Source organism: Capra hircus, chromosome 25 (genome assembly GCF_001704415.2).
Source record: "Capra hircus breed San Clemente chromosome 25, ASM170441v1, whole genome shotgun sequence".
NCBI lineage: Eukaryota > Metazoa > Chordata > Mammalia > Artiodactyla > Bovidae > Capra > Capra hircus.
Genome location: NC_030832.1, coordinates 26807819 through 26826076, shown reverse-complemented (window position 1 = coordinate 26826076; position 18258 = coordinate 26807819). Strand labels below are relative to the sequence as shown.

Sequence of the window (18258 nt, the reverse complement as noted above, 5' to 3'; positions counted from 1 at the left end):
TGGTAGTCTGAACATTCTTTGGCATTGCCCTTCTTTGGAATTGGAATGAAAACTGATCTTTTCCCAAGCTGTGGCCGCTGCAGAGTTTTCCAAATTTGCCGACATATTGAGTGCAGCACTTTAACGGTATCATCTTTTAGGATTTTTAAGAGCTCAGCTGGAATTCTGTCACCTCCTTGGACTGCAAGGAGATCAAACCAGTCAATCCTAAAAGAAATCAGTCCTGAATATTCATTGGAAGGACTGTTGCTGAAGCTGAAGCTCTAACACTTTGGCGACCTTATGTGAAGAGCTGATTCACTGGAAAAGACCCTGCTGCTGGGAAAGACTGAAGGCAAAAGGAGAAGGGACGGAAGAGGATAAGATTGGTAGATAGCATCATTGACTCAACGGACATGAGTCTGAGCCAACTCTGGGAGACAGTGGAGGACAGAGCATCCTGGGATGCTGCTGTCCATGGGGTCGAAAAGAGTTGGACTCAACTTAGTGACTGAACAATAACAACAACTCTTATGGTATCAACTTAAAAAAGATGTTGTTTTAATATCTGAGGCCATAAATCTTAGAGAAAGGCTACATATCTGTTTTCACAGTTCTCCCACATGAAGCGGTATTTGGAAATAAACAAACCTACAGGGCAAAACAAGGATCTCTCAGCAGTCCAAAAGCATCAGTTAGGGACTTTCACTTACCTGGTGGTCCAGTGGTTAGGACTCCATATTTCCACTGCAGAGTTCCTGCGTTCAATCTCTGGTCAGGGAAATAAGATCTTACATGCCATGTAACATGGCAAAAAAAAAAAAAAGAGGGCATCAGTCAAGTGATAATAACTTTACAAAACTCAACCCTTAAGGTTCCCATAGGACAGTGGTGATCATTAGGAGCCCACAAAGAACCATAGAACCAGACAACACTCACGTCACTTACCCAGTGAATACAAGAATAGGATTGACAATGACACAGTGCTCATTCATTCTGAACCCTGGTCTAAGAGGTGTCATGCATGGTCTTAGCAATATCTTTCCAGATATGACTCCTCAGACAAGAAAAACAAAAGCAAGAATAACGCAATAGGACTACTAAAGAGTTTCTGCACAACAAAGGAGACCATTGATACAAAAGACAACCTACATGGTTCAGTGATTAAGAATCTGCCTTCCAATGTGGGGGTTGTGGGTTTTATCCCTAGTGGGTGGCGCTAGTGGTAAAGAACCCGCCCACCAGTGCACAAGACTTAAGAGAAACGGGTTTGATCCCTGGATCAGGAAGATCCTCTGGAGAAGGAAATGGCAACCCACTCCAGTATTCTTGCCTGGAGAATCCCATGGACAGAGGAGTTTGGAGCGCTACGGTCCATAGCATCACAAAGAGTCGGACACAACTAATGTGACCACACGCACACAGGGAACTAAGATCCCACGTGTTGCAGAGAAACAAAGCCTGCATGCAGCACTCCAGAGCCTGTGTGCCACAACTAGAGAGCCCACACCAGTCAATTTAAACAACGGGCAGAAGAGCTGAACAGATATTTTCCCAAAGAAGCCGTACAGATGGTCAACAGGCACATGAAAAGCTGTTAACATCACTGATTATTAACAGAAAGCAAATCAATGCAACAGTGAGCTATCACCTCATGCCTGTTTGTGGCTGTTATCAAAAAGGCAAGAAATAATATAGTTGGGATTTTGGACTAGAAAAGTAGTATAGCCATACTAAAAAAATATGTGAAAATCAAATCATACACCTGAAAATCACACAGTATTGTAAGTCAACTGTACTTTAGTTAACAAATTAACTCACTCGTTTTTTACCTGCCCCTAGCTCAACCATTTTTGCCTATTGTTATATTTCCTCCTTCTGTTTTTCTAAGCTTTAAAAACATAGTTGTCAGTTTTTGCTTCTTCATTGTCTTCACAGTCATATAGTTTAAAAATGGTTTTATTTATTTATTTTTTGTTGCTCTGGGTCTTTGTGGCTGTGCGTGGGCTTTCCCTACTTGGCAACAAGTGGGGGCTATTCTTCCCTGAGGTGCACAGGCTTCTCACTGTGGCGGCTTCTCTTGTTGTGGAGCACAGGCTCCAAGCACACGGGCTTCAGTAGTTGTAGCAGGCAGGCTCAGGAGTTGTGGCGCACGGGCTTAGTTGCTCTCTGCATGTGGAATCTTCCCAGACCAGGAATTGAACCTGTGTCCCCTACATTGGCAGGCGGATTCCTATCCACTGCACCACGCGGGAAGTAGTTCACAGCCACACTTTTAATAGCTGTATGTAAAATTCCTTCCATACGTACCACCTATACCATATTGTGCTGAGTTATTTTTCCTGTGGTTGAATATTTACATTGCCTCAATTTTGTGCTCTTACACGTAAAACTTTAATGAACATCTCTGAGAATACATGTCACCCAATTTTTGTTGTTGTTGTTCGGCCGCATGACTTTGGGGATTTTTGTTCCCCAGCCAGGGCTTGATGGGGAAATAGGTCCTTGCTCTCAAAACTTCTCATGAGTGCTTCTCCTCAGTCTCCCATTGCCTCCCTTTCCTAAGTAATAACTGCTTGAATCTGCCCACTGGAACCGAGGGAAGGTCATGGAGGCTGAATGAAAGCTGTTTGCTGTAATCAAAGAAGTGGGAGACACAGAAAGGCTTGGTGCTCAGGAGCCCCACAGGGCCCTGCACGCCTCTAGCATGCATATCTTGGGGGTGGAAGGGCCCATCCTATTCGAGTGGCAGCGTCTGGCAGCCTTTCTGCCTGTGGCTAGAAAGGTGTCCTCACGGCAAAGTGCCTGGGGTGGTGAGGTGAGTGGCCTCCTCTGGCTTCACCTTCCCAGCCCTTGCCTCCTGCCTTGAGAGCATCCCTATCCACAAAGCAGGGAACTGGAGTGTCTAGTCCTGGCTCCACATCCTCCCAGATGACCCAGGACATGATTTCCAGATTCCTGGCTCTCCTGCCCACCAGGCTGAAGGCTGGGCACTCTGACAAGGAAGACTGAGGCAGACCTGGCTAGAGTGGTCAGCTCTGAATTCTTGCATCACCTCAGATAACCCTCCCATCCCTTGGAAAACAAGGCTCATCCTCTTTCCAAAGAAGAGGTAGCTAAATCTCTAAGAGGCAAAGTGAGTTGCCCAAGACCCCACTGGCAGTGAAGATGGAGCAGGGTTTGGACCAGGATCCACCTCCAGGGAATCACAGGGCGGCAGCAGTGATAATGCAGGAGACACAAGAGACCCGGGTTCAGCCCCTGAGTCGGGAAGATCCTCTGGAGCAGGAAATGGCAACCCACTCCAATATCTTTGTCTGGAAAATTCCATGGACAGAGGAGCCTGGCAGGGTGCAGTCCATGGGGTTGCAAAGAGTTGGACATGACTGAACACAGACACACACCTAACCACCTTCAGGACCTTACTGCTCTCAGCGTAACCTGGGCCTCGGGGCACAAGGCCGTGTATTAACGGGCCGCACGGGAGGCTGGTGAGCTGCGGCCAAGAAGAACATGGCAGTGGGCTGTCCATGAAAGGCAAGGAGTCAGTCCTCATCCTTCCAGAAATTTCCCTGGCAGGAGGGTCTCCTTCATGGCTACTGTGCCAGCTGACTATAGGCAACAGAACAGCACACCCCCGCCTTCAGAGCACCCTTTGCCTCCCTAGAAGTGGGACAGGGAACCACCCAGGGTGCCCCGCCCTTCCCAATTCCTCTCTCCAGCTTCTGGAGCTAATGGAGGAGAGAATGGTGGGGTTGAGAGGTTTACCCTGTGGTTCCAGACACACGCACACACACACAGACACACACACACATACACAGAGCCAACCTGAGTCCTGGTTAAGAGCCATGATGTTTCTGAAGTCAGTATGCCTGGGTTTAAATCCATCTCATTCCTAGAAAGTTGTGTCCCAGTGACTCACTCTATCCTCAAATAATAATAATAATGATTTCATGAGTTGTTGTGAAGGTTTGTGGAATTACTACATGTAAACACTTGGGACAGTGCCTGGCATCATCAATGGAACCATGTCAGCAGATATCATCCTCCTATTTATTATTCTGAACCTGGTGAACCTAGAGCAAGGGGTACAGAATTAATAGCTACTATTATGTGAGTGCTGGAGCAACAATGAAAGATGATTAATATATTGAAACTACCTTTCAGTCTCACAGTTGGGGACACAATGGAGTGACAAGGACTATGACAAACTGAAAAGTCAGTGTCCTACTAAAGAAGGACCCGACCATCCAGCCAGCTGTCACCGTGTGAAAATTCGGGTGATGTTGCCACATCTTTGGATTTTCCAAAATTCGAATTTTTATATGAAATGTACCAATTTGGGGGTAATCATTTAAAAGTGTATTTATTTTTGGTTGCACTGGGTCTTCATTGCTGTGTGGGCTCCTGTCTAGCTGCAGTGTGTGGGTTTCTCATTACAGCGGCTTCTGCTGTTGTGGTGCACAGGCTCGGGTGCAGGCACTTTAGTAGCTACAGCACATGGGTTTAGCAGTTGCGGCCCCCAGGCTCTAGAGCACAGGCTTAGTAGTTATAGCACATGAGCTTAGTTGCTCTACAGCGTGTGGGATCTTCCCAGATCAGTGTCTTGCATTGTAAGGCAGATTCTTTACCACTGAGCCACCAGGGAAGTCCTGAAATGTACCAATTTTTTTAAAGGTAGCAATTTATTCAGTTAAAAAAAGAGAGAGAGAAAAACCTTGTAGGTCAAATTCACCTCTTTCTGTGAGCCTCTAGGGTACAGCTTTCCTGTTCACCACTGCCCCAGGGCCCAGTCAGACTTTTGTAGCCCTGGGAGGGCTGGAGAGAGCCTTGGAGGTCAGATCTGCCCACCAGCCTTTTTGATTCCATGTGGGCCTCCCTCTCACACGTCCCTCAGAGAGAGGGGGCGAGAGTGGGGACGTCTGTGAATGAATGTGACTGTGCCCTGGCGGATCTGCCCACCTCTGCCCCATCTGTCCAGCTTGGGGATTGATCCAGAAACAGACGGAAGAGGCAGGAGGATGACTTCACTTTGTGCACTGGGCACCTACTACCTGCCAGTTACTGCTCTAGATGGCAGTGATGACAAGAGGCCAGGCTCCTGCCTGGATGGAGCTGATCTTAACCCCCATGCGTGCAGGAGAGGCCGATAGTGTTGGGGTGAAACATGCTGCGAGAAACACAGGGGAAGGGGGCTCAGGAGGAGCAAAGACACTGAGGTGACAGCGAGGTATCAAAGGTGTTGGAAGCCAAGGATAAGATGGAGATATGGCTGCTAGAGGAGGTGGAAGATGACAGTGCTGATAAGGAACAGAGGCAAGCCCAGCGGGGCCTCCTGTCCTGCTGGCCACACTCTCTAAACGGCAGACGTAGGCCCAGAGAAGCTGCATCCACTATAGCAATTTCTGACAGTTTGTTCCTCCTCTTTCTCCAGCTCACTCACATCTCGAACAGACAGAACTCACGTTCTCCTGTAATTCCTTTGTGTTTAACACACACACACACACTCAAACCTTCTGAGTTCTTAAGGGTAGGGAGCCCAGCTTTTGTTCAGCTCTGAGGTCTCCCCACCTTTCTGTTCCCCACAGTGCCCAGAGGTAATAGGCTTCCATATACAAATGTGTTAAATTGAAATAGTGGCATGGCCTCACATCTCACACCTTAGTTTCCTGTCCTGTAAAATGGGGATGATCGTGGATTGGAGTGAGGAGGAAAAGAGATCAAGGCTATAAACATTGGGAGCCCACATAAACTGGCCTTGGGAGGCCACCTGGGTTTTTCTCTTGCTCTGAGCTGGGTGCCTCAGGAGCTACTGGGAAAGGCTGTGGCCCTCCTCCCTCCCGCCACAACCAGGCCTCAGTTCCCTCCTGTAAGGAGAGCTAATTGGGGCCAAGGGGGTGGGCACACACTTGCCAGGGAGGCACAGGTTGCCACAAATCCCTCCTGGCTGTGCTGGTCCCCTCAGCCCAAATGCTTGCTGCTGTGACTTATTTCAACTAAGCCGTTTTTTTTGGTCTGTAGATGTTCCATCTCCAAGTGTGGCCGGCCAGCCCCTGCTCCCAACCCACAACCCAGGCATCCAAGCCCCTTTTGTGGGTCTGAGTCCCAACAAAGGCAGGCCCCAGGGGACCAGCAGCCACCAAATCAGAGCTCGGGCTTTCTGGGAGCGGCAGGCGGAGCCCCTGCGAGATGCAGGGTGGCCAGAAATCCGGAGCCCCTCACTGGCATCTCGGTTCCCCCGAGAACCAGCTCCCACTGGAGACGGAGAGAGGGGTGCCGTCTCCAAACCTCCCGGCTTCCCCGTCCTCCTTTTTTTCCCAGGCTGTGGGAGGCAAAGGGTTAAATCCCATAGAGCTGATGCTCTGACTCCAGGCTAGAGGGGCCCGGGAAGCTGGGGTCACTTCCTGCTCCGTCCCAGTCACCCTGAACTGGTCCCCGGGTCCTCAGCTTGGGATCACCCCTTGAGAAGGACCCTAGAGTCCTCGGCATCTAGCCCGCCCCCCGAGGCAGGGCATTCAAGGGGTTAAGTCCCCTGGGGCTGGATCCTGCCTTCCGGCCTTTCCCAGACCCCAGAGCCGTGAGTGGGGGACGCCTGGGTTCCCGGGGGGGTGGCCTGGAGGGCCCGGGACGGCCGCTGGGGAACAATGGGGCGCGGGAGGCCGAGGACCCGGGCCCGGGCGTGAGCCCCCTCCCCCGCCCCCCGGCCGCCCGGGGTAGGGGTGGGGGCCGGGCAGGGGCCGCGAGGGCCGAGGATTCTGGGAAGAGCGCGAGGGTCTGGCTGTGGGGGAGGGGAGGGCGTGAGCATTCTGGGAAGAGGGAATTCGGCCGGCGGGCCGGGGGCTGGGGCGCCGCGGGGGAGCCGGGAATCCTGGGTGCCCCCGGGGGTGGAGGGGAGGGGAGGATGCCGGGCTCAGGGTTGGAGAAAGGAAGGAGGGTCGCGGGGACCGGCTGGAGCCGGAGTCCAGGGTCTGGGCCGGTGCGGGCGTGGGGGGAACCCGGGCCAGGGTGGCTGCATTCCCGCAGCTGCCTCCATGTCAGGGTCACCCTGGGCCGCTCTCCACACCTCTCTGGGAGGCAGCCTCCTCCTCTTCTGCCCTCCCTCTCCCTTCGCAGTGGGGCTGGCCTGAGGCCGAGGCCCGTGCAGGCCCGAGCACCTCTCACCTTCCTCGGTTTCCCCACTTTCCTGCTCCATGTCGGCCTTGTCATTAACCCTTTCCCTTCTACCCCGGACCGCTGAGTTTGAATTTCTCCAGAGACATCAAGGTACATGAGTGCTCACCTGTCCTCAGCAAACACAGCAGGCCTCTTCAAAATAGGCAGGCAGCCCCCAGCTTGGCAGAGGTCCCGGCTGCCACCTCCCCACAGACGCTTACGGATGGGGGTGGGGGATTCTCAGAGCCTAAGAAGCGGCAGGGATGAAGAAATTCATTTACTTCCTAAAAGCTAACTCCTGTCTCTCCTGGGTTCAGCTAGCTCCTGCTTCACTTTGGTTACCACCCCACAGCCTCCTCTGGGGTCTTTGCACATGACCACCCAAAGCCCAGGCCCCCACAGGGTCTCTCTTAAGGGTCTAAACTTTGTGGGGAGTTCTCGCACTTAGCTCCTGAGGCCCTGGGTTCCTTCATCCCGGAATCTTATCACCGTTTTGGGAGTGACAGATGCCTGTGTTTCACTCTGAGCTCCTGTTCCTCTGCTGCCATCCTCTCCAAAGCACTGGACCAAAGAGGTTCTGTAGGAGCAAGGGGCATCTCATTCATTCATCCAGAATTTACCGAACACCTAGTACGTGTTAGGGATGGAGTACAGCAGCAACAAAAGAGAAAATGGATTAGAAGAAGGGATGCCAGGATGGAACCATAGTGGAAGGCTTCAGCCGGGAGTGTTCTGTTTCTTGTTCAGAGCTCCGGGTTGTCAGGATCCAACCCCTTCTTTCATAGCCAGGGAAACCTTCTGGTCCCAGGAATTTCTCCAGCCCTTTCCCATGGCCAGCAGGCTCTGACTGAGCTGTCTTTCCCCATCTGCCCACGTTGGTGAGTTTCATATGACTTTCAAGGTCATCTCCCTCTCTTAGAGGCCAGGACATGCCAGACACAGAATCTTGCATTTCTGGTCTTAGCTCTGCCACTTCCCATCCTGTGACCTTGAAGAAATCTCACTGGGCATTGGTTTCCTAACCAGGAAGATGGACAACCTGATTCCTGGGTCTCCTCACAGGACTTGGGGGTGAGGTGGTGAGGATTGTAGGGCAGGCACTGCGTCTGCTGGTACATGCCAGGTGGTCTGCATGCGTTCATCCTGTCTCTCTTTTCCTTTCCACTTCCCTCTCAAAGTAGTTTCTGCAGAAGCCCCTGACGGCTTTAAACTGCCCCTTCTCCCTACCTCTAGCCAAGCTTCCTCTTTCTTTCTGTGCTTAGATAACGGGAAAGTGCTTCAGTCTTTTGGAATGCCCTGTCTGCTGTCCCCTCAGGGAAATCAGGGTGGTTATTACTTTTTTTTTTTTTTAACTCTTTAAGTGTTCCAGCTAGTCTTGGTTCTCTGTGGGGCTCGTAAGCAAAGTTTATTGGTCCCAATTAGCAGCCCCATTAAGGAGGAAAATTAGAGTCTTAATGAGCTTCCTCTGATTAACAAAATAACAGGTTTCCCAGCCTCTGGGCATCCGAGGGGTGGGGTGAGCGCCTCCTTTTCCGTGGGCATCAGATGCTTCTCCAGCCCCCAGTCTGGGTTCAAAGGGTTATGACTGACAAGCTTTTAATTACACTCTTAAATTCACCTGCTTGCTTAGTGGTGATCTTAAGCTCTGGAGCAGAAGGCAGGCCTGCAGGGGGAGGGGGTTGCGGTGAGAACCGAGGCGCAGAAAAATGGGGAGGTAGGAGACTACAGTTCACATCAGGAGGAATAAGGGCTGGGGATGGGGCAGATAGGGGAGTGGGGGTGGGGGAGTCAAAGCAGGCCGGAGCTCAGCTCCCTGCCCAACCCCACCCCCAGGGTCCCTGGAGCACTGCACAGCCCTGAGTTCCGGGATGGAACCTGAGACGGCGCTCTGGGGCCCAGATCTGCAGGATCCTGGACAGAGCCCGGACGATGCTCACCCAGGTGAGGGACGCAAGAAGGGACAGCGGTCCTGAGGAGAGAGGGGCCCCATTCAGGGAGGGGCGCAGGCTCTGGGAAAAACCCGGGGAGGAGGGAAGTGAGGCCTGCCCCGGGTTCTGAAAGGAGATGGGGGCTGGAGACTCCCTTTCTCTCTGTAGGTGCAGAGAGTGGGAACGAAGAGGAGAACGCTCAGCAGGAAAGTTCTGGGGAGGAGGTCATCTTGGGAGATCCAGATCAGAGCCCAGAATTCAAGGACCCATCAGAGATGCCCCTGGAGACACCCTCCCAGGATGCCTCCGGCCCCCAGGATGCCCCGGCCCCGCTGGGTCATTCCAGCCCCTCGGACCACCAGACCCCTCTGGACACCCCTACTCCCGAGGTAGTCCCGACCCCGTCAGACTGGACCAAGGCCTGTGAGGCCAGTTGGCAGTGGGGGACTCTGACCACCTGGAATAGCCCCCCGGTGGTCCCAGCCAATGAGCCCAGCCTGCGGGAGCTGGTGCAAGGCCGCCCGGCCGGCGCCGAGAAGCCCTACATTTGCAACGAGTGCGGCAAGAGCTTCAGCCAGTGGTCCAAGCTGCTGCGGCACCAGCGCATCCACACGGGCGAGCGGCCCAACACCTGCTCCGAGTGCGGGAAGAGCTTCACGCAGAGCTCGCACCTGGTGCAGCACCAGCGCACACACACAGGCGAGAAGCCCTACAAGTGCCCCGACTGCGGCAAGTGCTTCAGCTGGAGCTCCAACCTGGTGCAGCACCAGCGCACGCACACGGGCGAGAAGCCCTACAAGTGCACTGAGTGCGAGAAGGCCTTCACCCAGAGCACCAACCTCATCAAGCACCAGCGCTCGCACACGGGCGAGAAGCCCTACAAGTGCGGCGAGTGCCGGCGGGCCTTCTACCGCAGCTCGGACCTCATCCAGCACCAGGCCACCCACACGGGCGAGAAGCCCTACAAGTGCCCCGAGTGCGGCAAGCGCTTCGGCCAGAACCACAACCTCCTCAAGCACCAGAAGATCCACGCCGGGGAGAAGCCCTACCGCTGCACCGAGTGCGGCAAGAGCTTCATCCAGAGCTCGGAGCTCACCCAGCACCAGCGCACGCACACGGGCGAGAAGCCCTACGAATGCCTGGAGTGCGGCAAGAGCTTCGGCCACAGCTCCACGCTCATCAAGCACCAGCGGACTCATCTGCGCGAGGACCCTTTCAAGTGCCCGGTGTGTGGCAAGACCTTCACACTGAGCGCCACGCTGCTGCGGCACCAGCGCACGCACACGGGCGAGCGGCCCTACAAGTGCCCTGAGTGCGGCAAGAGCTTCAGCGTCAGCTCCAACCTCATCAACCACCAGCGCATCCACCGCGGCGAGCGGCCCTACATCTGTGCCGACTGCGGCAAGAGCTTCATCATGAGCTCCACCCTCATCCGCCACCAGCGCATCCACACGGGTGAGAAGCCCTACAAGTGCTCCGACTGCGGCAAGAGCTTCATCCGCAGCTCGCACCTGATCCAGCACCGGCGCACGCACACGGGCGAGAAGCCCTACAAGTGCCCCGAGTGCGGCAAGAGCTTCAGCCAGAGCTCCAACCTCATCACGCACGTGCGCACGCACATGGATGAGAACCTCTTTGTGTGCTCCGACTGCGGGAAGGCCTTCTTGGAGGCGCACGAGCTGGAGCAGCATCGGGTGATCCACGAGAGGGGCAAGACCCCGGCCCGAAGAGCTCAGGGCGACGGCCTCCTGGGGCTCGGGGACCCTGCCCTGCTGACCCCACCCCCTGGAGCCAAACCCCACAAGTGTCTGGTCTGCGGGAAGGGGTTCAACGACGAGGGCATCTTCATGCAGCATCAGAGGATCCATATTGGCGAAAACCCCTACAAAAATTCGGACGGCCTCCCCGCCCACCCTGCTCCCAAGCCGCCTCAGTTCCGGTCCCCCAGGCTCCCTTTTGGAGGGAATTCCTTTCCCGGTGCTGCGGAGGGCAGAGCCGACCCGCCCGGACAACCCTTTAAAATGCCCGACGGGCAGGAGAGTTTCAGCCACAGGCTGGGGCTGCCCTCCTCCAAGTCCTACATCTGTTCGCACTGTGGCGAGAGCTTTCTGGATCGCTCGGTGCTCCTCCAGCATCAGGTCACCCACGGCAACGAAAAGCCCTTTCTCTTTCCCGATTATCGGATTGGCCTCGGGGAAGGGGCGGGCCCCAGTCCCTTCCTCAGTGGAAAGCCCTTTAAATGCCCCGAATGCAAAAAAAGCTTTGCCCTCAGCTCAGAGCTGCTGCTGCACCAGAAAGTCCATGCCGGCGGGAAAGCCCAGAAGAGTCCAGAGCTGGGGAAGAGCTCCTCCGTCCTCTTGGAGCACCTCAGGAGCCCCCTGGGGGCCAGACCCTACAGCTGCTCAGATTGTGGGGCCTCCTTCCTCGATCGCCTGGCTCTCATTCGGCACCAGGAGACCCATACCCGAGAAAAGTCCCCCATACCCGAGGACCCCCTCCCAGAGCCAGCCACCCTGTCCACAAGCCAGGAAGGTGAGGGAGAGGCCCCTGCACCCACAGAGAGCAGCAGCCATGAGGAAGGGGGAAGCCCCAAAACCAGCTTGGAAGAAAAGCCCTATTTGTGCCCCGAGTGTGGAGATGGCTTCACAGAAGTCTCAGCCCTCCTCCTCCATAGGAGCTGCCACCCCGGGGTCACCCTGTGAACAGGGTCTGGAGACCAGAGGCCTCTCTCTCCTGAGAGGAACACTGGGTCTCCCCAAAAGTTATGTGGGGAAAGGAGGAAAACCCTATCAGATTGTAGAGAAGAAGAGGATAAAGAATTGTGGGTAAAAGTAGTGCTTTTACATCAGTGATGAATAACCCTTTAAAATTGTTGGTGGGAACCACTTATAAGGCAGTAGAGAAAAACTGTTGGGTTAGAAACCCTATAAATATGTAGGAAAAAAAAAAAAGCCCTTTAAGTCTGTAGCAGAAAAACCCTATAAACCATAGTGGATAAAAGCCCTATTAATTGTAGGAAGAGGTCCCAATATGTCTCTAGACAACCCTATAAAACTGTATCGAAAACCTAGTGAAACTATAGGGTCGGGGAAGCACAGGGAATCTGACAATGGCGTCGACTTGGGAGGAGTGACCCTTAGAAGGTGTAGAAGGACCTCCCATGAACTCACTCCACAGCGTTCTCTCCCCCAAGAGTATGGGAGGGAGCCCGTCTGCCAGAGCCGTGGACGATGACACCGAGGAAAATGCTGGTCTGGGGGAGGAGCGTGGGAATGAGGAGGAACCTTCTGATTCCCCAGAGGAGAAATGACCCAGGAACTAGGAAGAGAAGGTCCAGTTCAAGGCACTGGGGGTTCCATGGGGGACGAGGGAAGTCTTAGATGATTATGTGTGAGAGAGGAAGAGGCCCATGGAACTCCTGATCAGAAAGAACCCCCAAAATGGGAAGAAAAAAACATGTCCAGCCTGTTTAAAGGCCAAAGTTTGGGGAGCATAAAAGTTTTAAGTGTAAGACTAGGAAACCACCACAAAAATTAGGAGGGAAGAGCAGGGTAATTTGTTAGAGTGCTTTGAGGAAAGCGAACCAAGGTGGAGAAGCTGTCGAGATGGAACCGAACAAACCCCAGGCTGCCAGTCCTCCCTGTTTCAGAAGCTTGTCAAACTGCAAGTACAAGCAGATCCTAGCTCAGGCCACCAGAGTTCCCCACATCCCCGAGCCAGGCAGGACTCCCCTCCCCAGCTGGGGAACATCTTCACTGCGAGGCCTCCAGGGATGGAGGGTCCCTCCTGCCGCATTCTCAGGTCTCACTGTCGGGAGGCTTCTCCTGCAATCTAACTGCCATCAGTCCTGAGGCTGTGGCAGCCCGTTTCCTTACATTCTGTCCTCAGAGAGGGAGAAGCCTTGCTAGTCGTCCTCCAAAGAATAAATCCCTTCAGAGACACGAGGTCTGTGTGTGGTCAAATTCTGGCCAGACTTCTCTTAAGAGCACCACCTTTGATTCTCTGGCAACAAGGGACAGCAGAATGGCCAGAATCGAGAGCCTGGATTAGCCAGCAACCTGATTTTTAACCTCATTCTCTCATCTGAGCTGTTAGCAAGGCTGCGAGAGGACGAGCCAGCAAGAGGACACGTAGTGATGGGTGTCCAGATGCCCCACAGGCTGGACCATGGATCCCTGAAGAGTACGCAGAGGCCTGACCACCTTCCTCACCTGGGTACCTGGAGCCTTCTGAGGTTGCAGCAGCCCAGCCCAATTGTGGTCTTGGAAAGAAGACAAGAGTCTACCCACTTGGCTCCTCTCCTTCTTAGCCAGAAACCTTCAGAGAGAGACAGAATGATGAGAAACACACTCCCTGGCCAGGCACGTCTCCTGTCCTCACACACCACGAACAGTGACATACTTTCATTAACCCTGCCAAACCTGCTCCCGTGATGGGGAATGAGACTGTTGTCCTCTGAAACGGTTGAAGAGCCAAAACTCTTGAAACATCCATAACAAGAACCCCACCCCCTAACCCCAGAGACCCTTAAAGGAGGACAGGACTCCCTGTCCAGAGCTGGGTCCAGAGGAAGTGCACACTGACACCACGTTGGCCCCAGTAATGCGCTGTGGTACAAGTAGAACTGAGATGCCAGGTGGGGAGTCACGTCCCTGGAGAGGGTGACCCGGCTTCCTACAAACCTGTGGAAGGAACCTCTGATTCCATTACCTAAAAGTTCAAAAGGTGAAAGTCCTTCACCCTTCGTCTGTCCTGTTCCCAAAGGGATGACCCTCAAATTCAAAGACTCAAATCTAGAATACTGTAGGAGGAAAAGCCTAGGCCTGCTGGGGAGAAGGAAAAGGCAGGTCTTGGGGGAGTATGAGGAGACCTGAAATACCTGCATAAAGCCCCACCCACCCAAGTGCCAGGTCAGAAAGCGCCACCAGGAGGGGAGAAGGAGCCTGCCTGCCTCTACTGACAGCATGGACCAAGGAGGCATCCCTCAGGCTGAGGAAGAGGAGACCATTCTCCAAGCAGGTTTTTTTTTTCCTCTAAGATGGCAGCAGAAAGAAAAATCAGTTGTAGAGACAAACCCCTTGTAAAACTAGAAGCAGATCTTCTTGGAAATAGGCCTGAGGAATCAGTCTCCAGAAGGGTCTGGGAGAGCAGCTTTTGGGGCTCAGGGCCAGTCCAGGGGGAAGATGGGTGGTCAAGGCTGACCGAGGACCTTCCGAGGCCTCGGGTGTAGCATACATAGTAGGATGCTCGCATGTCATAGGGTGAGGGCCAGGGGTCTTGGCTGTGGTACCGAATGGATGATGTGGACACAATTAGTTGGGGTCTGGGGTTTCATAGCAAGAAAGGGGGCAGAGTCAGAGACCTTTGGGGTGTGACCTGTTCTCTGTTGCCCACCTCCCCAAACTCCTTTAGCCAGCTGCTTTCCTCCCAGAGCGAGCTACATCTTGGGAGGAACTAAGCAGGGAGCAGGCTGGGTGGGGGAGGCGGCAGTGTTGAGTCCTTCTGACTAGGTCAGGCCAAGGCCCAGGGGATCGTGGCACTTTCCTACCTGAAGTGAGTCAGGAAGGCGGAGTGTAGCCAAACCCTCCTGTCCAACTCCACGCAAGCCTGACTCTTTAGATAGGCCCTCATGGAGGAGCGCAGCACAGGGTCACAGCGTCATTGGTGAAAGCAGAAGGGAGAGTAGAAACTGATTGAACTTAGGGTGAAACTTGAAACTGCTATGGATATGGAGGTCAGAAGGGAGCCCGGGAGAACTTGCCGTGAATCCTGAATGGTGGGGAAGCTCGAAACCATCAACCAAGAGGTGGGGTTCCATCACACCTGCCCCTCAGGTGAGCAGCCCCGACTCTTTTGCCCCCACTCATCTGACTTGTCCCCTTGGAGTGAAGAAAGGCCCCACTTTTGAGTATTGTGTGTCAATAGCAGTGTTGTGTCAGCGGTGGTCATGTTGATTAGTTGAAGAGAATAAAGGGAATAAGATTTCCCAGGTGTTTTCTATCTTCTCTTTCAAGCTCAGAGCAAGCTGAGAGAGCCCGTTCTCTGCCAGGGCAGGGTCCACATGTAACTCAAAAGCTCAGCTCAGCCCTGTTCCCAGAGGCCGGAAATCTCCATCTGGTGCTTGCTGGTGGGAGCCTGAGGGTTTACAGCTTTAAAATCTATCCTCTTGGGAGACGGGGTGAGAAATGTGCTGAGAAGGTGGCAGAGCCAAGCAGCACAACATGCCGACTTCTGGGTGGCAGCCTGGTGACTTGCACTGGGCTGGTTCAGGGCCAGCTGTGCTGCCCTAGGGAGCCCTCTCTGGCCACGACGCCCACACCCTCTGCAGACTGCCACGAGGCACAGCGCCCAAGATCTAGTTCCAGAAGCTGGCAGCCGCCTCCCCTGGTTCTCCTGGGTCCTGGACTGGGTCCAGCCCTTCCTCTGGACCAGAGCCTCCTAGACCCTGAAGAGAAGTGGGTGGAGACCTAGCTCGTCATCTAACTCTCAGGATGTAGCCCGTGAGCCCCCAACGTGTGGAGAGGCTGAGGCTAACAGAAGGCTGCCATTTACCTAAGATCTACTGCAAGGTGGTAAAGGAAACCAGAATGACCAGGAGCAAGCTCTGGGTACAACCAAGCCTCTCCTCCCCCACCCTGGGCCTGCCCGGGCCTGGCCTGGGCTCCACACTGTCTGGGTCAGGCGAGGATGCACCGCCAAATCCTCCTTGCAGGCTTGCCTCAGCACTATCTATCTCCTGGGCCTAGACCTTGCCCTGGCCCAAGTGACTGCTTGAGGCAGCTCTAACCCAGTGCCTGCCTCTGCCCCAGTCTGCTGGGGGCCTCCTGCCCTAGCCAGGAAGCTGTCTCCACACCTTCCCTTTGTCCCTCTAACCCCGACTCCCAAGGCAGGCTCAATTGTCTCTCCTTTCCCTTCTCCATCTGGAAAGCAAGGGATGGGGAAGGGAGAGAGAAGAGGGAATTGCATTTCATGAAGAAGCGAGTAATGAAGGCTATTCTATATTTCCTGGAGACACTCAGGTCCATCAGTACAGGAGTCCTCTGTAAAATGAGGGGACTCCACAGGAAGAAGACACTGGAGCCCACTGATTCCTTTTTTTTTTTTTTAGTTTAATGGGGTGCACTGGGTCTTAATTGCAGGGGGTAAACTCTTGGTTGTGGCATGTGGGATCTAGTTCCCTGACCAGGGATCGAACCTGAGCCCCCTGTCTTGGGAGTGCAGCGTCTTAGCCACTGGACCACCAGGCAAGTTCCCCATTGGTTCTTACTTAGCAGAAGAGGTTGGATCCAGGCATAGTACCTGCCACAGCAGCGGGGCAGGAAACTGGCTAGAGGCAGTGACCTGAAGGATGAGGGCGGCAGGAACAGGAAATAGTGTCGGGGTCAGGGGTGGGGTGGGAGATAGAGAATGCAGAACAGGTGTCAGCTTAAGAGCATAGTGGGTGGGAACTGAGAAAAGGCAAAAGAGCAGAGGCTGGACTGTGGAGTACCTTGTTGGAGTAACGGGGATGACACCATTGGGGGAAAGGGGAATTAAGGAGTGACATGATCTTAGCTCCATCCTCCAACCCTGGCCATAAATGGTGGCAATTTGGTAAATGATATAGCAGACTGTAGCACCAGAGAGCCCAAGGGAAGTGCTGTTTTTTTTTTAAATCAAATTTCAGAGCTTTTCTTTTTTTAGATGTAAACATTTAATGTGTGCGTGTCACTCAGTCCCATCTAACTCTTTGCAACCCCGTGGACTGTAGGCTCACCAGGCTGCTCTCTCCATGGAATTCTCCACGCAATACTGGAGTGGGTAGCCATTCCCTTCTCCACCAAGGGAATTTTTAAGAAGAGTGATTGAAGTCAAATGCTCCACTGGAACCTGTGGCCAGTCTCACTGGAACCTGACTTAAACAGGTACCTTTGCCACTAAGGCCAACATCTGCTCACCCACACAGGCCAGCAAAGATCAGGACTGGGCCAGGAGGAGCTTTGACCTCCCCATCCCAAAAGCCCAGGGTGTCGCAGATACTGAGTTTACTGGTGCTTGGAAGGGATCAAGCACACTCCGGGGGAAGGGCCTGCCCAACTCCTACAGCAGATCTTCCGGGTATTGGGCAGGCTCATCCGAAAACCAACATTTGTGAAGAACTTACTGTTCCTCCTGCAGCATCTGTGCTTGCTCTTCCCACAATTCTGGGATTTTTATCCCATTCCCTTGGGCGCAAGCTTGAGAAAGTGGTTTGGTGTCTATTAAGCATGAGGACTCGGAGTTTTTAGACCCCCCCTGGATATGGAGACTGCTTAGGAGAGATATTTGGGGAAGTGACGTAGTCATTTGGATGTGGTAAGGAGCCCACGTGGAGGTGATTCCTGGGAAAGAGGATAGAGCTCACAAAGGATTGGCTGACCCCGACCTGCAGCGCTCCTTTCTGAGCCAGACGGCATCTCTATGATGCAATATGCTGCGTCCACGCCCCCCCCCCCTCCCGGCCACCACTGCCGGGGGCCGCGGACACTTCCTCTGCGGCCCCATGCCATCCCCCGCCGCGGCTCGTGCTTCGGCGAGCGCACCCACACCCGGCAGCCCTACATCGGAAGTCAATGTAGCCCGTGTCTCCGTCTCAGGTCCGACCTGGACCAGCCGCTGCGGCCCCACCGAAACCTTGGGCGCCAGGTGGAGCCCGAAGGCTGACAAGGCCGCGAGCCCCAGCGAAGGTGCGACTCCTGATAAGGCCGTGGGGTCGCGCAAGGCGCTGATTGCTGACACACCGGCGGCCGCTCCCGTGGCCATGGCTCCAGTTACAGCGTCAACGCCCAGCCTGGTCACCACCGTCCCGAGCGCGAGCCCCAGCACAGCCTCGGTGAAGGGTCCGGGTGCGGACCCGAGAGCACACTGAAGCCACAAGCACCGCTAGACACGGTTCCCAAGAACGTGGCCAGAGGACGGTGCAAGCCCCAATGAAGGAAGTCACCCGCTGAGGTGTCCTGTCTGTCCATCCGAAGGGGAGGGGTGGGCGAAGCCGCTGGGGAGACATGGCCCAGACTGGGTGTACAGGCCTGGCTCTCCTCCGAGGACCGCCCACCAGGTGAAAACAGGACTACATTTCCCAGGATGCAGCTCGGAGCTCCCGGCTTCCCTGCGGCCAATGATCGCGGGCGGGGCGGGGGGATGTGGCAAGCCGGAGCTGCGGAGAACCAAGGAGTGTCGG

At 54.3% G+C, this 18258-nt stretch overlaps 1 protein-coding gene across 1 annotated transcript; it reads left to right on the top strand.

Annotated features, from left to right (window-relative positions):
- Nucleotides 6157–15045, top strand: ZNF629 (zinc finger protein 629). The gene is made up of 3 exons (XM_018040902.1): nucleotides 6157–6556; nucleotides 8965–9072; nucleotides 9228–15045. The coding sequence occupies exons 2-3, from the start codon at nucleotides 9000–9002 to the stop codon at nucleotides 11759–11761; spliced, it is 2607 nt and encodes an 868-aa protein (XP_017896391.1). The 5' UTR covers nucleotides 6157–6556; nucleotides 8965–8999; the 3' UTR covers nucleotides 11762–15045.

What these genes read in the sequence shown, in the direction of transcription:
- ZNF629 (XM_018040902.1), top strand. Translation starts at nt 9,000, where the DNA reads ATGGAACCTGAGACGGCGCTCTGGGGCCCAGATCTGCAGGATCCTGGA. An exon ending in CCCGGACGATGCTCACCCAG is followed by an intron (nt 9,073 to 9,227) that starts GTGAGGGACGCA and finishes TTCTCTCTGTAG; the next exon opens with GTGCAGAGAGTGGGAACGAA.